The 23,998-nt window shown below is 40.2% G+C and overlaps 1 protein-coding gene across 1 annotated transcript; it reads right to left on the reverse strand.

The window, feature by feature from the left end:
- Window positions 1–16,453: 16,453 nt before the first annotated feature.
- On the reverse strand, window positions 16,454–19,081 carry LOC140478522 (eotaxin-like). Its single transcript, XM_072571780.1, has 4 exons — window positions 18,954–19,081; window positions 18,524–18,644; window positions 17,982–18,059; window positions 16,454–17,138 (listed from the first exon to the last, which is right to left on the reverse strand). Exons 1-4 carry the CDS (start codon window positions 19,015–19,017, stop codon window positions 17,108–17,110), a joined length of 294 nt encoding a protein of 97 aa, XP_072427881.1. The 5' UTR covers window positions 19,018–19,081; the 3' UTR covers window positions 16,454–17,107.
- Window positions 19,082–23,998: the final 4,917 nt, after the last annotated feature.

A 23,998-nucleotide genomic window follows, 5' to 3' on the forward strand; every position in this document is an offset into this window, starting at 1 on the left:
CCACCACCCTCTGTCTTCTACCTTTGAGCCAGTTCTGTATCCAAATGGCTAGCTTTCTCTGTATTCCATGAGATCTAACCTTGCTAACCAATCTCCCAGGGGAACCTTGTCAAATGCCTTACTGAAGTCCATCTAGATCATGTCTACTGCTCTGCCATCATCAATCCTCTTTATTACTTCTTCAAAAAACTCAATCAAATTTGTGAGACATGATTTCCCATGCACAAAGCCATGTTGACTATCCCTAATCAGTCCTTGCCTTTCCAAATACATATACATCCTGTCCCTCAGGATTCCCTCTAACAACTTGCCCATTACCAATGTCAGGCAAACTGGTCTATAGTTCCCTGGCTTGTCCTTACTACCCTTCTTAAACAGTGGCACCACGTTAATCAACCTCCAGTTTTCCAGCACCTCACCTGTGACTATCGATGATACACTTTTGATCTTAATGTATTTGTAAAAACCCTTTGGATTCTCTTTAACTCTATTTGTCAAAGCTATCTCATGATCCTTTTTGCCCTCCTGATTTCCCTCTTAAGTATACTCCTACTGCCTTTATATTCTTCTAAGGATTCACTCGATTTATCCTGTCTATACCTGACATATGCTTCCTTCTTTTTCTTAACCAAACCCTCAATTTCTTTAGTCATCCAGCATTCCCTATACCTACCAGCCTTTCCTTTCACCCTGACAGGGATATACTGTCTCTGGGCTCACGTTATCTCATTTCTGAAGGCTTCCCATTTTCCAGCCGTCCCTTTACCCGCGAACATCTGCCCCCAATCAGCTTTTGAAATTTCTTGCCTAATACCATCAAAATTAACCTTCCTCAAATTTAGAACTTCAACTTTTTGATCTGGTCTATCCTTTTCCATTACTATTTTAAAGCTAATAGAATTATGGTCACTGGCCGCACTGACACCTCAGTCACCTGCCCTGCCTTATTTCCCAAGAGTAAGTCAAGTTTTGCCCCTTTGCTAGTAGGTACAAGTACACATTGAATCTGAAAATTTTCTTGTACACACTTAACAAATTCCTCTCCATCTCATCTCTTAAAGCTATGGCAGTCCCAGTCTATGTTTGGAAATTTAAAATCCCCGACCGCAACCACCCTATTATTCTTAGAGATAACCGAGATCTCCTTCCAAATTTGTTTCTCACTTTCCTTCTGACTATAAGGGAGTCTATAATACAGTCACAATAAGATGATCATCCCTTTCTTATTTCTCAATTCAAAAGAATGAGAAGAAATATAGAAGATTCCTAAGATGCTTGACATATAGATGTAGAATGGTTGCTTCCCCTTGTGACATGCTGTGTAAAAAACAAGCAACCTTTCTAAAACACTGGTTCATTCATAAGAGGATTATTATATCTAAATTTGGGCACTATCTTTAACGAAGGAAGTGAAGATTTTACCGATAGAGTAGAAACAATTTATGAGAATTGGCTGCGTGGATGACGGACTACAGTTGTTTGGATAGATTGGCCAGATTTGTTATTTTTGGAGGATTCTGAGAAGAAATTTGATTGATGCATTCAAAATCAGAAGTGTTCCAAAAAGAATAGATCTGTGGAGAGCAAAAGATCAAATGGGTGGAACGGTCAAGAAGCAAAGAAAAGAGAGTTAATGTGGTTGGTAAAAGAGCAGCCATCAGGAAAATCTTTCAACAACTAATGCTGTAGACCTGGAATGTACCAACTGAGTGTATGCTGGGTACAGATTCAACCCTGAGTTTCAAAGGGAAAGTAGTCAGATTTGTGAAAGAAAAGAAATACAGGTGACAGAGGGGAAAAAAATTGAGTTGCTCTTTAAGAGAGCTTGTATAAACTGAACCCCAAGCTTAACCAATTACCTCAACCAAGACGTAATTCTCGATATGAGGGTACATGACCACATTGTCACAACAGCATCCGAATTAAGCATCCTAACAAAGACCATCTAACAGCTGAGAACCAACAAGTTTTGGACAAAGTATGAACTTGCATGGATAACATTTATCAAAAAGATGACTTACAAATTGCAAGTGAGGTGTGCTCAGACTTTGATGAAGTCAGAAAGAATTAAGGTTAGTTCTATGGAGGGGAACCTTATGGAGTTTAGTAGACTGTTTACAAGACCATAAAATGTAGGAGCAGTATTAAACCATTCAGCCCATTGAGTCTGCTCATGACACAATGAGATTATGGCTGATCTGACAATCCTCAACTCCACTTCCCTGTCCTCTCCCTTAAACTGCAGAAATTCTTATTTGGAAATTGCCCGATCTGATTGAGCTTTTAAATAATGAGACTGTTTCAAAATATCGAGTTGAGACAGACTTCTAGTTTTGATGGAAACTAAGTTTGCAAATAAACTTCTAATGCTGGAATAAATGTCAGAAATTCTTTGGAAATCATTCCTTTCCAATAATGTCCATGACGCAAATCTAGCAATTGGCCAAATGATAGAAAATGGAGGGCACAATGTTGAGGAGCTGCTGGAACTATTAAGACAGAGGATGCAGTTAACGGAATGAAAAAATTAGTTTAAATCAGAGAAATGAGGACGGACATTTTTTTTCCAATTTTGAGAAACAAAGCGTATTTGGGATTTACAATAAAATGATAAACCCCAGAAAAGCCCAGGGTGTAGACAACCAGTTTCTCAGCCATGATTCAAATTAGAATTACACCATAAACCGCCTCCAACTTATTAGAATATTTACACCTAAACACAAAATGGAAAACTCAGAAGAAGAAGCTGTAGATACGGATCATAGAGATGGCTTTGTACTGGTAGTGGGAGGCTACAACCCAGTGGTGAATGTATTGGTGGAAAAATCTTGAAACTGTGCGGCATCAGATAATGAATGTCCACCCATAACATGTGGAATAGTGTTGTGGACTAACCCAGACCCTCTCAAAATCTTTTAAGAAGGTAGCCTAGACCCTATTTTTTTCTTATTTTAAATATGAATGTAAAGTGCTGTGTTCCAGATGCTACTTAACTGGTCATATGACTTGACTTTAAGCAAAACACAATTTATTTAAATGCTATTGTTAAAATGCAACAAAAGAAAAATGAACAGTAGAATATCAATGCTACTGGAAACCTTAATATTATAACAAGTACAGTAACTATTAATAATTAGCTGTTCCAATTTAGTAACATCCCAGCCTTGGCAAAAGTCAGAAAATAGATTTGTCTCACAGGTAACCCAGCAGCAGAGAGAAACTCAAACTTCCAGATGTAAACAAGCGAAGGGAAAAAATAGCTTCTACTTCTTCAAAACTCCAGCAGTTTCTGCTTAAAGATAACCTAAGAAACTTTAAAAAAACCTAGAAATCTTAGTCTTTGAGAGCTAGTCATACCCATGAGGCTGCTTCTTTGGTTCCAACTTTTTTAAAAAAAGAAGGCCTCACAAGCTGTTTATGTTGCCATGGACTGCTCATCACCTCTTGTTCAATCTCTCTCTTAAAAGAAAACAAGACAAAATACATCTCTTAAAGCCACAGCATCATCACAACAGATTGGCTAAACTGTTACCTGGACTCTCAGGATAAAGGTCAGAACAAAACTAAGGGATTTGAGAGTTCCACCATTCGTATTTGGGAATGATAGCTCACTGAAGTTTTTTAAAAAATAGAAGTAATTCTTTGTAAAATAGCACAAATCAATAATATTATTAACAGAGATGTAATATACAGTGAAATACCATTATTATTAAATAGTCCATTGAGGTTTAAAACACTCATGATACTGGGTGCTAAAAATAACAATGTTTTTGCATTTATAAATGCTGTAAATTTGAAGTTCACACTACTTGGACATAGTTGTATCCCTTTAATAGATCATAATCTCTTTGCTAAAAATATTAAGGAGTTGTTATTGACATCAGTGAGCAGAAATTTAGAAGATAAACATGTTCATTGTATTAATAGTAGACAGACAATTTACCCGTCCATCCTCAAAGGGTTAAAAACATTAGTAAAGGATGTAGGAATAAGGGATGAAGAATACAATAAGCTTATAGAGGAGGTAGTGATAGATGTGCTGAATAACATCAAGGGAAACTGTTACGGCCTGTAATAAGCATATTCTTAGCAAAGGATTTCAACAGGTACTGGCTACAGACATAAAGGTGTTGGATGAAGAAAGAAAGTTCAATTTTACATTTTGAAAATTTGGTGCAATGATGTTATCAGTCCACATAGCAAAGACAAGAAAGTAATTGTGGATAAAGCAATGGAGAAGTGGAATGGGACCAGATTTGGACAACTGTCACTGATAATGGGATGGGAGGGAAAGCTTACAAATGATAAATTTAGAGATATGCATGCAAATGTAAATATAATAGCTACAAAAGACAACAACAGAAAATCAATTAGCAACGGAGTAAAGGAAAGTAACCATACAATGATAGAAGCTGTAAGACTTGAGAGATAGCCAAAATGTAAATTATCTTTGGATTAGCATTGTCTGCCCTTGCTAGTAATTTGCAAGATGCTTAGAGTTCAGTTTTCATAGAAATCTTAAAGTTCTGTCAATACTTACTGATCAGCCCCTGTTTGGGAAGGAGCTACATTTACCCCAATTATTTTTTGAGAATTCAAATACACCACATGCTAGCAGAAACGCTTTCATTGAAGCCAAAATCTCTGAAAGAATAATGTAAGGTCATTGGAAACAAGTTTCAATCAGGGATACATGTTTTACTGCAAACAACAGGGTCTTAAAAAGTGGAGGGGCCTGGGAGAGATCACTCATGAAGATGATAATGGAGAGAATGGGAACCAAAACTGTTTGGATGCATTCTCCAAGGTCAATTAGTGTGGATTTACAAATTTGCAGATTCAAATGGATTTATTGAAAATAACACTGAAGCAGATATTTCTCATGATGATCTAATACACAGGTATGAGGATCAGACTGTCACAGCTGATAGTTTCTCTGATGAAAGACAGATCATTCTGATGATCAACTGTGACCATCAGTCCAAAAGGTAACTAGCAAAAGAGATTACCAGAAGGGACTAGTAAAGGGAGACAGGTGACTATAAGTATGGGAGGGAAGGCCACTGGAAATATAACAACTAGTTGAATTGGATTACGAACATGAAGAATGAAAATGGAAGACAAGAAACACAGTGGAAGCTCAGACAATGGTTCTCAGAACGAACATGCCCATAAAATTGATCACAAACTGCTGAAAGGAATTCAGGAGGGGAAGATCGAACAATATCAGTCTAGAAAGTGTTAGAAGGCAAGGTTCAACTTAACCAAGTGATGGAATATAACAGACCAAGATTGTCATCAGAGGCAGAAGCCCACACAATCACAAAAGTCTTAGTGGCTGCAAACAAATTAGAGTGAAAGTTAATAAAGAATACCAAGCAGCAAGACTTAGAAAGCTAGAGGGATTTTGGCATGGTACACAGAGAGGGGAGAGCCAGCTCTATTAAATGCGCAAGCTAGGTGAATTAGCCATGCTGGGTTACAGGGAATGTGTAGGGTGGTAAGTGTGAGTGTGATGCTCTTCAGAGGATCAGTGTGGACTCGATGGGCTGAATGGCCTGCTTCCACAGCGCAGGGATTCTGTGATTTTATTATTTGGATGATGTCTCCTGTTGGAACTTATAAGGCTGTTGGCATACGGTGTTCAAGAAAATCTGGAGGATCAAGCTACGACCCTGACCACACTGTATGACTCTCTGACCTAAAATTTGCAGGGTGAGTGAAAATGAAGTTAATGAAATGAAATTAAGAGGAAACAAGGAAAAAACATGAAATCTAGTGATGATTAGGAAGAGGCTATTAGTTTTTAAATTGGTTATGTTAAGCTGAAAATATGTTCACGTTTGATTATGTGAAACAGTAACAGACTGAATTGTCACAGTAATTGGAAAGGCTAAAGTTCTGTTTAAAAAAGACAGAGAGAATCAGATGCGGACTATTTTTTGGCTGAATTTCTGATTGTCGTGGGATTATGCTGTGTAAAGATTGATTGAATGACATTGAAGTGATGAATAATAGGCACAAATTAAAGCTTTACATCACAGTTCATTAAGAGCTTTGTGCTTTTTTTAAGGACACACAAGCAAGTCTTAATGAGTTAATTGATTAAAGTGATGTGAAAAACAAGACATTTTTAATGCTTGTCAGTTGTCAGATCAATCATTTTATGGAGACTGGATAGTATCAAGTGGAAAATACATGGCTCCTTTGTATGTAAATTGTTTAAAGCAGCTCGTGTCTCTGTAAAAAGTCACTAGCTCTGGGAAGGTCAACTGATCAACGATGAAAAACTGAGATAGAGCAGGCTGATCATCTGTTCTGGTTGGATCTTTGGACAAGTCCATGGAAGTTGGTTCACCTGTGATTGTAAGCAGCACGTGGATAACATTTTTGCAGTATTTTTCTGATTTAAATAAAGAGCATTGTGCATATTCCGTTAACAGTAACTTGGGCTATTGCTATGCAGAGTAAACCTGACAGACAAGGCAAAGTGGGAATAAAAGTCTACAGTGTCCAGCATCCAATTCCCCTTACTGCTACTCTGCTACTCACCCCTTACATTCTCAACTCTCTATTAACTTAACCTTATGGCCCTATCCAGCTGCCAGCCTACTTGATCTGTTGTGTTTCAAAGCTAGAATATACTATAACTTTAAGAGACATATTCCATGTCATCATTATTTTGTCATGGCAAGTGACCTATTGATATAAAGGTCTCAGTCTCTATCCTGCTGAGACCATTTGGAGCATGGTACACTGAGGAAGGCATGTGACATTTTGTAACCAAATTGCTCAGTTTAGCACAGACATGACCATGCCTGTGATTGTGATACATGTAGATGCCAGGAGCTGTAAATAAAGTTGTTAAATTCTTTTAGTAACATATTACTAGTTCTTATGTTATCAAAATTGACAGAGGTCTTACCTTATGAGGCACAAAACACTGCTGAAGATATAGAGGATCACAAGGATAGATTAGATCACTACCCAGATACGATGCAACCTCAACCCACACTCATCCATCCACTCCACTACATAATTATACGCTGATTACGAGCACATCGGGACTGTTTGCAACTGTTAGTTTCTTATTTACTAGAACACAGTAATTAATGCAGTAAAAAGGGGACTTGCTTTCTGCAGATTTTCTTTGCTGCTCTTTTTGAAGTGTCTTGCTCTGATTGGGTTCAGTAGAATGCTTGATCAGAAGCATGGGCAGAAAAATCATGTGTGGTCAAGTGAATAGCTGCTCATTTGGTCATTGCCAGCACAAGAATTCCGACAGTGATCAGAAGATCTGGGTACAGAAACAGAGACTGCTGGAAAAACTCAGCGCAGCTATGGAGAGAAATCACAGTTAATGTTTCAGGTTGCGCGACCCTTTCTCAGAACTGATGGTAGCTAGGAATAGGTCGGTTTGTATGCAGAAGATAGGGTAGGGAGAGAGGGCTATGGAGTAAATGATGGGTGGAGATAGAGCCCAAAGAGAGAGAAGAACAGTTGGACAGACAAACGAGTGGATAATGATACAGCCAGGAAAGTGAATAGCTTTTAATGGGGACTGTTAGTCGCTAACAATGGACTGTGTGTAATAGCAGACTGTGTGATAACAAGGAGAAAGTGAGAACTGCAGATGTTGGAGATCAGAGCTGAAAAATGTGTTGCTGGAAAAGCGCAGCAGGTCAGGCAGCATCAAAGGAGCTGAAGAAGGGCTTACGCCCGAAACGTTGATTCTCCTGCTCCTTTGATGCTGCCTGACCTGCTGCGCTTTTCCAGCAACACATTTTTCAGCTCGTGTGTGATAACAAGTCCTGATGTGTGGGGTTGAGGTAAGCACATGGGAGAGCACAAGCCCTAAATTTGTTGAACTTGATATTGAGTTCAGAAGGATGCAGGGTGCCAAGCAGAAATTGAGACGCTGTTCTTCCAGCTTGCTTCACTGGAGCTCTGTAGCAAGCCTGAGACAGAGATGTTGGCCAGGGAACAGTGTGGGCTGTTAAAGTGGCAGGCAGAAGAGCTGGACAATTTCATTTGTCCTGCTCTAATTTGTCTTTGTTTGTTATTCTTGCAAATTCAACCTCGTGCTGACTGATTCTCACTGCTATGCAGCCTGCAAGAGTCAGGCTGAAGTGGATACTGCAGATACTGGACATTATTATCCTGATGAAGGGCTTTTGCCTGAAATGTCAATTTTCTTGCTCCTCGGATGCTGCCTGACCTGCTATGCTTTTCCAACACCACTCTACGGTGGCACTATGGGCGGCACAGTGGCACAGTGGCTAGCACTGCTGCCTCACAGCACCAGAGACCCGGGTTCAATTCACGCCTCAGGCGACTGTTTGTGTGGAGTTTGCACATTCTCCCCAAATCTGTGTGGTTTTCCTCTGGGTTCTCCGGTTTCCTCCCACAGTCCAAAAATCTGCAGGTTAGGTGAATTGGCCATGCTAAATTGCCCGTAGTGTTAGGTGATGGGGTAACTGTAGGGTAATGGGTTTGGGTGGGTTGTACTTCGGCGCGTCGGTGTGGACTTGTTGGGCCGAAGGGCCTGTTTCCACACTGTAAGTAATCTAATCTAATCTACTCTTGAGCCTGCAACATTCAGCGCAGTGCTGATATCCCACTGTCTTGCTGAATCCCATCTCTGCTCCTGCCTGAACTATGCTAATGCTGCTGGAATGCTGTTCACCTTCAGTTTTTGTTCCATTAGATTTGCGTCAGTCAATTTACCAGACATTGAAGTATGAAGGAATGATCCCACAAAAAAAACATGAAAATCAATGCCCAAATGTCACGACATATTGAGAATCATTGATATTATTACTGCTGAAAGAGACCTTTCTTCCTATTGTGACTGCTAATGTTCTGCTGAAGCTATCCAAAACTAATTTCACTGCCCTCTTACCTTAGCATAATCTTGAGTATTCCTGTGTTTTAAATATTCTCTTTAAATTTATTTCAGTGAGGAGAGGCAATGGTGTGGCAGCACTATCAACAGATTACCAACCCAGAATAACAGGTGAATTGAATAAACAAATAGAGTCATACAGTCACAGAGCTGCACAGCATGGAAACAGATCCTTCTGTCCAACTCATCCATGCTGACCAGATGTCTTAAATCTAGTCCCAGTTGGCCCATATCCCTCTAAACCTTCATTTGCCTATCCAAATGTCTTTTAAATATTGTAATTGTCCCAGCCTCCACCACATCCTCTGGTGGTTCATTCCAAACATGCATCACCCTCTGCGAGAAAAAGTTGCCCCTTAAGTCCCTTTTAATTCTCTCCCCTCTCACCTTAAACCTATGCCCTCTAGTTTTGACTCTGTTACCCTGGGGATCCGGAATTAAAAGATCGAGTTTGCTAATGTCCTTTTAGAAAGGGAAGATTTTCATCTTCACCTGAACTGGCTGACATGTGACTCCAGATTCACAATATAACTGACAGTTAAACACCAAGTGAAATGGTCCACCAAGTTGCTCGGTTACATCTATTTATTTTTAAATGTGAGAAGAGGAAAGAAACTGGAGGGATGACCTGGCACTGAGCAAAGTACCAGAAAAGACAATGTCACACAGATAGCCCTGTTGACACTATTATGATCATAGATGGCCATTCAAGTGGTGAAATCAAATTCCAGAATGAAACTGGGTTGATAAAGCACAAATAAAGCAAAGAATTATGACTTCTGGAAATCTGAGCCAAAATCATAAATTGGTGGTGAACGAGAGCAGGTTTGGCAGCTTTGACAAAGAATAATTGGACCTCAAAACGTTAACTCTGCTTTCTTTCCACAGACCTGCTGAGTTTCAGCAGAAATTTCTGTTTTTTGTTAATAGATTGTAAGTGTTATTTTTGCAATTTGGCTGCCATGCAAATCAACCACTGAACATACTCACATGAGGCTGTCAATTTACTTTAATAAAAGAACATAAGTTTATTATACAAAAGAAATGAAAGAAAGAAATGGAACTAATATATATGATAGTTGAGAAAGACTTATACCATAAAGAACAAGATTAAATCTTTTTGTGAGCCAAATCTTCGAATGAAACTCAAGCTCAGTGAAGTATCATTCATCTTCACTCCAATCTAAATCTTACATTTTTCTGGATATATCTGCATTGTAATGAATGTGATGGAGGTGTTTATGGTGCAGAGCCAAATGAGTTCTCTCACCATGTCTTAACAAACTCACCTTGTTACTTGTCAACTACACACCTATGGTGCCCCTCACATTCAATTTCTGCCACATTTTATCGAACACTATTCCCACAACTCACTACTCACCACATATGTCAGAATTTACCAACACCCCATGTGCCCACACTATTTTGAAAAGCCCGTTGCACGCCCAGACCAGCATGCCAGTCCAGTGCTGCTCTGCGAGTTTCCTGACATTTTCCCCAGTCACGGGTAAAAGGGAGGAGTTGGTGGAAAGGAGTTCCTGGTGGACCGAGAGGTGTACAGGTGGGATGTCCTCCTCCCCAAGGACCCACAGTGAAGCTATGACACTAGAGCATGACATCCTCATCCAAGATGACTATGTTGGTTAAAGTAGTCTCATCCATCAAGAGGAATGTCCAGCAATGTAGGAAGATAGACAACACTGCCATGGTAATGACCTCCATCTTCTCGCTGATACCATACACTAACTCAAAAATCTGTCACTGTACCTATCCCTGATTAAGTATTATGATTGACCACTCTCACTGTTGCCTACAACGTGTTCCCTATTCACCCTCATCCAGCCCAAACTGCAATGTCACTAACCCTGCATGCGGTCTGTGCTGCCTTCACGCTCGCTTGGGACAATTCTTCACCTATTCCAAAAGTAAAGTTGTGTTGCAACTTTCACCTTTCAGAATTCCTGTCTTTTTTTGTATTCCATGAGGAAATCAATCTCACAATAGGACAGAAAGTCTGGCCAGGTAGTGTGCTGCTCATCATTTGGCTCCTTACCCTTTCTGAGGAGACGATCCTGACCCTGACCACCTGAAGCAGGGAATGGGTGAGTATTGAAAGCTGCCCTTTGACTCACTGTGCCAGGGTCCCCTGAGTGAAGCCAACCGCCTTGATTTGAGAGACACCTGCAGACCACTATGACAAGATTCCTAGCTTTGTGTATGTGCTACACAGCAAGGTAACACAGCAGGAATGTGACAATGAACAAAAGAAAGATAGTGAAGGTTGCTGCCATCCAGCTGGGTTAGTTTGAGCAAGCAGCAAGTGCACAAATGGTCAGAGGTGTAATGTTGCCTCATCCTGTGGAAGTATTGTGTCCTATTTATTATTTACTGAGATGGAAAGGAAGTGGGTGGGAGAAACTTGTGAAATTACATGCGTAAGTGTCACTTTGTAATCAGCATTTATCAGCATCATATTTAAACTTCTCTCTTTAGCTGACTGCTTGGAGGTTGATTGTACACATACAACAAACTTTTTGCCCTCTTGTGCTTTTTACTATCCATATGGCCTCACTTGATGATCTTTCCAAGATATTATCCCTGCTCAATGCTGTGATTGATTCCTTGATCCTTATTGCATGTTCTTTCCAAATCTATTTCCCCTCATTATCTCATATGAACACCCTAAAGGTATGTTGAATTTACATAGAACATAGAACACTGAACAGTACAGCACAGTACAGGCATTTTGGCCCTTGATGTTGTTCCGACCTTTTATCCTACACTAAGATCAGACTAACCTACATACCCTTTATTTTACTATCATGCATATGCCTATCCAAGAGTTGCTTAAATGACCCTAATGTGTCTGACTCTACTACCACTGCATGCAGTGCATTCCACGCACCCACCATTCTCTGTGTAAAGAACCTACCTCTGACATCTCCCCTAAACCTTCCTCCAATCACCTTAAAATTATGCTCCTTCATGATAGCCATTTCCACCCTGGGAACAAGTCTCTGGCAATCCCCTCTCTATCAACACCTCTTTCAAGTCACCTCTCACACTTCTTCACAATGAGAAAAGCCCTAGCTCCCTCAACCTTTCTTCATAAGACATGCCCTCCAGTCCAGGCAGCATCCTGTTAAATCTCTCTGCACCCTCTCTAAAGCTTCCACATCCTTCCTATAATGAGGTGACCAAAACTGAACACAATATTCCAAGTGTGGTCCAACCAGGGCTTTATAGAGCTGCAGCATAACCTCACAACTCTTCAACTCACTCCCCCATTAATAAAAGTCAACACACCACATGGCTTCTTAAAAACCCTATTGACTTGCCTGGCAACTTTGAGGGATCTATGGATTTTGATCCCAAGATCCCTCTGTTCCTCCACACTACCAAGAGTCCTGCCTTTAACCCTGTAAGCAGCATTCAAATTTGACCTTCCAAAGTGACTACTTCACACATTTCCAAGTTGAAATCCATCTGCCACTTCTCAGCCCAGTCAATGTCCCACTGCAAGCTATAACAACCCTCCACACTATACAACAAACTTTGTGTTATCAGCAAACTTACTAACCCACCCTTCCACTTCCTCATCCAAGTAGTTTATAAAAGTCAAAAAGAGCAGAGGTCCCAGAACATCTCTGGTCACCGAGCTCCAGGCTGAATACTTTCCATCATCTACCACCACCCTCTGCCATATTTGGGCCAACTAATTCTGTATCCAGACAGACAAATTTCCCTTAATCCCATGCCTCTTAACCTTCTGAATGAGCCTACCATGGGGAACCTTATCAAATGCCTTGCTAAAATCCATGTATGCCACATCTACTGCTCCACCTTCATCAATGTGTTTTGTCACATCCTCATAGAATTCAATAAGGCTTGTGAGGCATGACCTGCTCCTCACAAAGCCTTATTGACTATCTCTAATCAAACTACGGTTTTCCAAGTAATCATAAATCCTGTCTCTCAGAATCCTCTCCAATAATTTGCCCACCACTGACATAAGACTGACTGGATTGTAATTCCAATGGTTATCCCTATTCCCTTTCTTGAACAAGGAAATAACATTTTCAACCCACCAATCATCTGGTACTTTTCCAGTGGACAGTGAAGACACAAAGATCATCACCAAAGGCGCAGCAATCTCTTCCCTCACTTCCCATAGAAACCTTGGGTATATCCTGTCTAGCCGAGGGGACTTATCTATTCTCATATTATTCAGAATTTTCAGCACATCCTCCTTCTTGACATCAACCCATTCTTACATAGCAGTCTGTTTCATACTGTCCCCATAGACATCAAGGTCCCTCTCACTAATGAATACTGAAGCAAAGTATTCATTAAGACCTCCCCTATCTCCTCTGATTCCTGGCACAAGTTCCCTTCACTATCCCTGATCAGCCCTACCCTCACTCTGGCCATCCTCTTGTTCCTCACATAAGTGTAGAATGCATTAGAGTTTTCCTTAATCCTACCTGCCAAGGCTTTTTCATGATCCTTTCTGGCTCTCCTAAGTCCATTCTTCAGTTCCTTCCAGGCTACCTTGTAAACCTGTCTGATCCTTGCTTCCTCAACCTTAAGTAAGCTTCCTTCTTCCTCTTGAATAGATATTTTACATCCCTTGTCACCCAAGGTTTCTTCACCCTACCATCCCTTCCTTGCCTCAGTGGGAAAGGCCTATCCAGCACTTGCAGCAAGTACTCCCTAAATAACCTCCACATTTCATCGTGCATTTCCCTGAGAATATCTGCTTCCAAATTATGCTCCATAGTTCCTGCCTAATAGCATTGTATTTCCCCTTCCCCCAATTAAATATTTTCTCATATTGTCTGCTTCTATAGCTCTCCATGAGTTTAGGAAAGGTCAGGGAGTTGTGATCACTGTCACTGAAATGATCTCCCACTGAGAGATCTGCCACCTGACCTGGTTTGCTGCGAAGTACCAAATCCAATATGGCCTCCCATCTAATATGCCTATCTACATATTGAGTCAGGAATCCTTTTTGGACACACCTGATAAAATCTGTTCCATTCAAACTATTTGAATTAAGGAGGTTCCAATCAATATTAGGGAAGTTGAAGTCACCCATGACAACAACCCTGTTACTTCTGCACCTGTCCAAAATCTGCCTCCCAATCTGGGTCTATAGAAAACTCCCAATAAATTTACTGCTCCTTTCCTGTTTCTGACTTCCACCCACATTGACTCAGTAGACAAACCCTCCTGGACGACCTCTGTTTCGGCAAGGGAGGTTGTAAGTTAATTTATCCTCCAAGACAAGGTTGTAGATATATCACACAAGCCCCATGTGCATATCTTGGTCTAAATCCTATACCTCTTATTCCTTAAGCTTCATGAAATGAAACATTTTCCATTTAGCCTTGCTGAATTCACTTTGTTCTTATCTTGCTTATGTTTTCTTGGCCTTCTAGACTCACTTAACCATGTTTAACTTATAATTACATCTCAGCTTCTCTGCTCTCTAAACATGTCCCCTTAATCAGTCAAACTAGTCTAATCTGGTCCATATATGACTCTGAACCCAGAACAATGTGATTGATTCGTATCTGCCCTCTGGGCAATACGTGATGGTCAGAAAATGCTGGCCTAACTGGTGACACCAACAACCAATGAACAAATTTTTAAAAAACCTACTTGCCAGGATCAGATCTCCTTATCAATTCAGTTTAAATCCTATCTAACAGCATTAAGAAACTTCCCCATGAGGATGTTGATCTAGTTCATGTCCAGATGTAACATAAATATTGTAGCTATTCCTTTATGCACCCATTTATCATTGTGTTTACATAGGGAAATCAAACAAAGATGTAATGATGTGTCTAACCTATCTCATATAGATTCAATACTGCTTTGCATCTAAATGCAAAGTCACTTCCCTGGCTTAAATCTGTCTTGATAGATGGTGGCACAGTGGTTAGCACTGCTGCCTCACAGCGTCAGAGACTTGGGTTCAATTCCCGCCTCAGGCGACTGACTGTGTGGAGTTTGCACATTCTCCCCGTGTCTGTGTGGGTTTTCTCCGGGTGCTCCGGTTTCCTCCCACAGTCCAAAGATGTGCAGGTCAGGTGAATTGGCCATGCTAAATTGCCCCTAGTGTTAGGTAAGAGGTAGATGTAGGGGTGGGTGGGTTGCGCTTCGGCGGGGCGGTGTGGACTTGTTGGACCGAAGGGTCTGTTTCCACACTGTAAGTAATCTAATGTAATTTTGATTTATTTTTAGCAAGCTCTTTCACTGAAACCTAAGCATGCAAGGTTATAGATTTGGTTTTCATAATAAAAGGAAAGTTTATTAAGCAAAACAAATTAAGATAACATAGAATAAACAATTCTACTAATATATAACACAAACATCAAGATTTTGAAACATGGTATAAAATATAAAACCATTAATTCCCAAAAAATATTTGAATAGAACCCAAAAGCACCCCTTATATAGTACACCAGTGGGAAAAAAAACATTTCTCTAACATCCTAATAGGCTTAACATAACTGTGACTTTAACTCTCAGTCTGGAAATCTGACATCTCATTCCTCGAGCTTTTGTACAGCTGAGTTTAAATGTTCTCAGCCTTAAATAATCTCTTCGGGCTTTTATCCAAACAATTCTGACCTGCAACGTTACTCTAAAGAAATCTATTATAACAAATCTTACTTTCTCAGTAAGATTGTTTTTTACATCCATTTCCATTCAATGATTTCTGCCCAACTTTCCCAAGCTGAACTTTATTTTCAACCTGTGGGTGTTTACCCTAAGCTTGAAAAAGCTAACTGCAGAAGTTGCTGATAGAAACCCTGAAACACAATTATTTACCTCACTCAGTTATAAGCTCTCCTAATGTACATCAAAACTCATTAGCTCTGAAAACCACATATCTAGTTCTTTTAAACTAAATCACCATGGCTATAGATATACTTACAAATCATTCAGCCTTTCTGATACACAGAAAAAAAAACATGTTTCCAATTCAAATTTTAAGCATATAAACTTAAAAATAAATGAATTGTATCAAAATATATAGGAATCACACATCCTACATCATAGTACTGTAACTCATTTCCAAATAATTCAAGAAATTGACCTTATCTTCGATTGTTGGATTCTCTCTCTGATTTTCATTCTAATTTGCTAGTCTATCTTTAGGTCTTTCTTCAATACTTTCCTTAAAAGAACATGCTTATGTTTCTGCCAAAAATAGTGATCAGGGAAACTTTTCCCATCATGTTTATGATGCTGCTAAGATATAGTAGCCAGATGAAACCTTAACCAATATGCCTTACTTAATTGTACTTGCTTATAGATTAATGTTGGCTGGAATCAATCCATAGGTAATGAATGGACAGTTTCCTAAATTCATTGAAATGCTTGTGTAGATGTGATGGGCTGAAGCACCTTTTCCAGCACTGGGCTGTTCTGTTTTATGACTCCATGATATTGATTAGATTAGATTTCCTACAGTGTGGAAATAGGCCCTCCGAAGAGTAACCCACCCAGACCCATTTCCCTCTGACTAATGCACCTAACACTATGGGCAATTTAGCATGGCCAATTCACCTGACCTGCACATCTTTGGATTGTGGGAGGAAACCGGAGCACCCGAAGGAAACCCACGCAGACACAGGGAGAATGTGCAAACTCCACGCAGACAGTCACCCAAGGCTGGAATCAAACCTGGGACCCTGGTGCGGTGAGGCAGCAGTGCTAACCACTGAGCCACCGTGCCACCCCAAGTGGGCTACTGCACCAAGTTTAAGCAGTAGATTTTCAATTCAACATTTTCAAATGGATATGAGGTTGGACTTCAGGTGCAAATGATTACTTCCCCACATAATCTCTAGTTCCCATGCTTATTGCTGAGTATTTACCGTCCATTTGAAAAACCAAAACATGCTCTTTCAGATGCAGATACAGAAAGACTCTCATTCCTTTTGATAAAGCCTTTTTTTATTTTACTAAAAAAATCAACATTTCAAAAGTATAAAATAAATGTATATATTTATATATTTAGGAATTAAAGTGACAAAAACACTGAAACAGTACTGAATTACCAGAATAATATCAAAAATAAATTAAGATTCACGTAATTGCACAGTCAAACACAAAAACTAATGAAGCAATATTGAAAATATCAGAGTCCTTATTTTCTCAGTCTTCCAGAAAGCATTTCATTTCACTTCATTGAGAGCTGTTACTCTGCATCCTGTCACTGTAATGGAAACACAACATTTTAAGTATTTGTGAGTGTATACACACATACTTTAGTCAGGACGTTTCTGCTATGAATGCTGAACTTGCGCTAACATGTCACTTTCCTTATAATCCCATTATAGAATAGCAAAATAATGAACTTAGCAGTGACATAATCAGTAGTAATCTGCTATTGTTATTTTATAATACTCATTAATAAATAGTACTCAGGAGTATGGAAACAAAAAAAAGTCTAGTGGGCTTAATATGTTTAAATGACATTCACAGTTAAGATGATACGTGTAGTGAAGAAAGAGTCAGAAACTCTACTTAGTCTGATGCCTGCACTAATGTAATCTATTTGCTATTTTATTGAACCATTCTAAAAGTACAGCCAGTACAAGCTACCCATATAAATATGCATATATATTAGTAAAACAGAGATTTTAACTGCAAGAAAATCCATGTCCCATTATTTCTTGGATGTTTAACTGAATTGAAGAGGTGGAAATTGAAAAAGTGGAAATTGAATAAACGTGAAGTGAGAGTTTAATTTTGGCAACAACTGCAGGTGAAATATCAGGGAAAAACAGGCGACATAAGAGAAGGACTGAATAGGAGAACAACATCAGAAACTGGGCAGAGGGAGAAAAGATGGTTGCACGCAATGCACAGGTGGAAAAGTTGACAGTTCCTCATAGACTGCAACTAATTGTGGATGTTTGATAAGTCAGACTAACATGAACAAAAATGTTGTAATATAGTTTTTAGGGTAATGTTTAGAGTCACGTTTACTTTTTATGCTACTTAGACCTTCTAAATGTTAACGTTAACCTGTACTAACTTCACAAGCAGTACTTACTTAGTCTCTTTAATCTTTCTTGATACCCAGCGTGCTTTTGGATCAGCGCACAGAGGTCCTTTCTCTACTGTGTAAAATCTGTAACAGAGCAGAAGAAATTGCATGTTAGAAACATTGGGAAATGGATTAAAATTGTCTAAACATGTAATTACACATGAATCAACCCCAAGACAAATAGTGTTTCTTTTTACTAAATTGATCCAAATCTGTTTGCAGTACATAATAAGCTAATTTTATCAGTTCGGTATAGGCTATTTTCAAATTTTCTTTAAATGACAATTTTAAGAGTAGGTTAGCTCTTAAAATCTTTTCACTTAACATTGAAAAAACATTTCTCAATGTTTGATCAAAATTCAATTTTCCCACAAATCAAAGCAAAGTCGTAGGAAATTTTATTTAAACTTTGGGATATCAGAAATTGAAAATGAAGAAAGATTCTTATCTAAAAAGGAACGAAATACGCAACAATGAGAAATGTTTAAAAATAAAAGATCAGACAGGAGGACAGATTTCTGGTTACAAGAAACAGAATGGTCTCGTACATGATGGCTTCGACACAGGGGGCCAACAGTGGCTGCATCCTATAGTGTGTAATCTGAAATGGAATTGGCTTTCGGGACACCTTCGTGCAGCAGTTTGTGGAAACTATTCCAGGACCTCGATCTGAAAAATAAGACACATAAGTTGAATAAAGTTTTGCTCAAAAAAACTTGCATTTTAAATATTATTTCATGCTTTGCTGACTCAAGGCTGACTCAGATTGTTTTATAGTTTATGCTGTCACCAATTTTAACTCTCAATAGTCACTAGGCATTATTACCGAGCTGCCTGCTCATTGTTACAGTTTTCTGTTGTATTACTATCCCTTGCCAGCCTTGTACAATGGCACTGTGAAATACAGGTTATGGTAAATAAATATTATTAGTCGCTAAGATATAAGACAATATATTTAAAATAAATATAGAAGCTTACATGCTCTACTGAACACTGATACAGCACAAAAAAGAACAAGAAGCAGAACAATTTTCAGTTGCATGTTGTTGAAGGATTGAAGTCTTTAACAGACTGACTTTGCCTACTCACTAAGCACACTCAGTCAGCTAGAGTCCTTCATTGACTGCACTGAGCTCCGTTCTTTTATACTTCGTTGCTTTAGGGGATTTCCTGTTCAAGAAAGGAAAGAATGTATGACACATAGAGGAGTATGGAAAAAAAATGCAGTTAAAAAGTACACACTTTAGTAAGAAGTGTTAAATCATACTCAGGCTCCATGTGATATCAGCCCAGGAAATGTAACTATTGGAGCGATGCCAATTCCTCTGTTTTTTTTAAAAGAGAGGCACGATGGGCTTGAAATTTATTTGACAACTCGTTCTAAAGATGCTTCCAATGCACTCATTAATGCTTTCATGACATCAGGTATGTCATTCATTTTTCAGAGAATCTTCACTAGAAAAATTCATTGTTTATTTGAAAATATATCAACTTCACTTCTGAATGAAATGGAATTACTTCTTGCAAAAGTTCCTGCTATAGCATGTGTTATAGATTCTGTCGCCAGATTTCCTGGTGGTTCAGGAAATGAACCTCTTACCAATGCTTACACAAGGATTCAACTTGGGCAATATAAGGTCATATGATCAGATCATATAAGGGCAATAGCAACAGTGAAACCTTTTTGGAATAACCACATTACTTAAAGTAGAATAGAAGAACTCAAAATAAATTATGTTCATATTGCACTTTTCTCAGTCAAATGACATTGTACAACATGGTGGGCCCTCTGCTCACGCAGTTTGATACAATTGAATGTTGTGCTAGGCCATTTCATAAGACATTTGCAACCTAACAAAAAGGATAAATTGGAAGAATTATGCTCGAAATATCAACTCTCCTGCCCCTCGGATGCTGCCTGACTGGCTGTGCTTTTCCAGCACCCCACTTTTTGACTCTGATCTCCAGCATTTGCAGTCCTCACTTTCTTCCAGTTGATTATAACCTTACTGCGAAGCCTCTTCCAGGGATGGCCACTTTGAAGAAGTTCTCCTCCTCCCTCTACAACATTCCTGATGAAGAGCTTATGCTCCAACTGTCGACTCTCCTGCCCCTTGGATGCTGCCTGACCAGTTATGCTTTTCCAGAATCACACTTTTTGACTCTGAAGAGGGGAAAAAAGAGAAAAGCTATACACTTGTAAAGAGTGGACAGGATTTTTCCAACTGAGAGAAAATTCTGATGTATTTATTTTGGTTGTCGTCTACATTGGAGATTGGTGGTGCAGCATCCTCTTGGATTTTCCCCACTGCAGCCAATGGTTATTCATCCAGGGGAGTCCATTAATAACTGGTGACAGGCATAAGGAAGTTCTAACTTGTTAAGGCAAGCAGCATTTGTAAAGGGCAGTTGGCAGCCATCATACAGACTACATAAGGTCAATAGGAAAGAAGGTGAACAAGGTAAATAGTAGCTATGGGATATGTGTACTGATCTCCAAAGTGTGAACTTGGTTAAACTGTGTAGGTTTGACAGGAGACAGAATGGTTTCGCTGACACTTCCTGTGGGGAGAGGGGGGGTGTCCTTGCATATCCCAAATGGTATCCATGAGATATGAGGCAAGATGGGCAACCCATGCATTAGGCTTCCTTTTTCTTCATTCATTCATGGGATGAGGACATCATTGGCTAGGCAGCATTTATTGCCCATTCCTAATTACCCAGAGGGCAGTTAAGTATCAACTACATTGCTGTGGGTCTGGAGTTACATGGAAGTACAGACCAGGTAAAGATGACAGTTTTCTTCTCTAAAGGACATGAGTGAAAGAAATGGGCTTTTCTGACAATCAAACAATGGATTCATGGACATCATTGGACTCTTAATTCCAGACCTTCTTTTATTGAATTCAAACTCCACCAGCTGCCATGATAGGATTTGAACCGGGGTCCCCAGAACATTACCCAGGTCTCTGGATTGACAGTCCAGTTTGATCAGGGACCAGTGTCTCAAGAGAGATGAAGGGCTGACTCACACTGAGACTCATGGTTTGTCAGAATGGTTCACTTTATTGCCAAAACTGAATGGCGCTTTCACCAGGCCTGGTATTGGCATGATGCTGTGCATGGAAAGTAGCAAAAGCAATTAAGTACATTTAGATTACAGAACACAAGCGACACTGTGTGCACACTCTGAATACTTGGGAGTAGACAGGAAATAGAAGTGGTGTATCCATCCATGGAGAAATGACTGATAGAGGCGGAGGCATTTGAAGTCAGGCATTGTACAGCAGGGCAACACTGTCAGTAAGAAAAGGGTACATGTGGAGCCTACACTGAGGAAGTAATGCAATGAGCGCAAGCATCAATACTGCTGACTCATGTCTTTCTGCCATGATGAAGATTCCAGATCAGAACGATGCATCACAAGTTCTTTGAAAATCCAAATCATTCATTTGGATGAAGGATAAATAACTTTAGGGCCACATGTAATCTGAAGGAAAAATCTGTGAACTGATTAGACTCTGACACCATACAAGCTCATCCTCCTCTAGTGTAAAGGCACTCATGTCAGCAGGTAATGACTCATTGTTAGAACAGGGCACTGAGGCACACAAAAGGTAATAGAGGCAGCGATAGTGGCAGTTATTCCCTATCAGAGGACTGAGTATGGACCTAGATATGCAGTTTCACTCCAGTGATAAGTCTTGGAAGTCATCGATAAGGGATAGCATTACAGCTCTGCTAAGGGAGGATATTCCCAGAAATACATCCAGGGTTGTTATTTGGGAGGAACTGAGAAATAAGAAAGGGATGATCACCTTATTGGGATTGTATTATAGACCCCCCCAATAGTCAGAGGGAATTTGATAAACAAACTTGTAAGGAAATCTCAGCTATCTATAAGAATAATAGGGTAATTATGGTAGGGGATTTTAACTTTCCAAACATTGACTGGGATTGCCATAGTGTTAAAGGTTTAGATGGAGAGGAATTTCTTAAGTGTGTACAAGACAATTTTCTGATTCAGTATGTGGATATACCTACGAGAGAAGGCGCAAAATTTGACCTACTCTTGGGAAGTAAGGCAGGGCAGGTGACTGAGGTGTCAGTGGGGGAGCACTTTGATGCCAGTGACCATAATTCTATTATTTTTAAAATAGTGATGGAAAAGGATAGACCAGATCTAAAAGTTGAAGTTCTAAACTGGAGAAAGCCAATTTTGATGGTATTAGGCAAGATCATTCGAAAAGGTAAAAACAATGACTGCAGATGCTGAAAACCAAATACTGGATTAGTGGTGCTGGAAGAGCACAGCAGTTCAGGCAGCATCCAACGAGCAGCGAAATCGATGTTTCGGGCAAAAGCCCTTCATCAGGAATAAAGGCAGTGAGCCTGAAGCGTGGAGAGATAAGCTAGAGGAGGGTGGGGGTGGGGAGAGAGTAGCATAGAGTACAATGGGTGAGTGGGGGAGGAGATGAAGGTGATAGGTCAAAGAGGAGAGGGTGGAATGGATAGGTGGAAAAGAAGAAGTGCTGAGCTGGAAGTTTGAAACTAGGATGAGGTGGGGGAAGGGGAAATGAGGAAACTGTTGAAGTCCACATTGATGCCCTGGGGTTGAAGTGTTCCGAGGTGGAAGATGAGGTGTTCTTCCTCCAGGCGTCTGGTGGTGAGGGAGCGGCGGTGAAGGAGGCCCAGGACCTCCATGTCCTCGGCAGAGTGGGAGGGGGAGTTGAAATGTTGGGCCACGGGGCGGTTTGGTTGATTGGTGCGGGTGTCTAGAGGACATAGGTCTAGGGTGAGAGGGGAAAGATATAAAGGAGACCTAAGGGGCAACTGTATCATGCAAAGGGTGGTACGTGTATGGAATGAGTTGCCAGAGGATGCGATAGAGGCTGGTACAATTGCAACATTTAAGAGGCATTTGGATGAGTATATGAATAGGAAGGGTTTGGAGGGATATGGGCCAGGTGCTGGCAGGTGGGACTAGATTGGGTTGGGATATCTGGTTGGCATGGACGGGTTGGACTGAAGGGTCTGTTTCCATGCTGTACATCTCTATGACTCTATGACAAATTAGCAGCCACTGAAGCGGCAGTCAGAGATGTGGCATAGAGTACAATGGGTGAGTGGGGGAGGAGATGAAGGTGATAGGTCAAAGAGGAGAGGGTGGAATGGATAGGTGGAAAAGAAGAAGTGCTGAGCTGGAAGTTTGAAACTAGGATGAGGTGGGGGAAGGGGAAATGAGGAAACTGTTGAAGTCCACATTGATGCCCTGGGGTTGAAGTGTTCCGAGGTGGAAGATGAGGTGTTCTTCCTCCAGGCGTCTGGTGGTGAGGGAGCGGCGGTGAAGGAGGCCCAGGACCTCCATGTCCTCGGCAGAGTGGGAGGGGGAGTTGAAATGTTGGGCCACGGGGCGGTTTGGTTGATTGGTGCGGGTGTCTAGAGGACATAGGTCTAGGGTGAGAGGGGAAAGATATAAAGGAGACCTAAGGGGCAACTCAGAATTTTCAGAGGTTGTTCACATCTCTGTGAAATCAGTGGAGGAATCCATTTATGCTCTGAGTGGTACCAATTCCCAGAAATCTGAGCACATTGCTAACTGCAGAGAGGGAAATCACAATTATGGACTGCCACATAGAGCATAGCACCCAACCCCGTGCGCACTAACCTCTAATGCTTGAGCTGAGTTGTGTGATAAGCAGACAAGTTGGCTATGTGTCATATCCAGGTCAGAAGGAGTGATTTGCCTCCCTTCAAAACACCTCTCATTTCCCCTTCGTTGGTTGTAACAAGTATAAAACATCTGATTGAACAGATTGTTAGCAGGATTACTAATGTATATTTGCTTTACTCCATGGTTGTTTAGGAAGTGTGAACATTTCTGTCATTCTTTTATTTAATCCATTTGTGCCACTATAATGATCTATGGAAACCACACTCTCAACAATACCTGCGCTATCAACTTAAACCAAAGCAGTTTGGTAGCACAATTAAAGATGCCACCAAACATGTGGAAAATCTCT

Source organism: Chiloscyllium punctatum, chromosome 6 (genome assembly GCF_047496795.1).
Source record: "Chiloscyllium punctatum isolate Juve2018m chromosome 6, sChiPun1.3, whole genome shotgun sequence".
In the NCBI taxonomy this organism is placed as follows: Eukaryota; Metazoa; Chordata; class Chondrichthyes; order Orectolobiformes; family Hemiscylliidae; genus Chiloscyllium; species Chiloscyllium punctatum.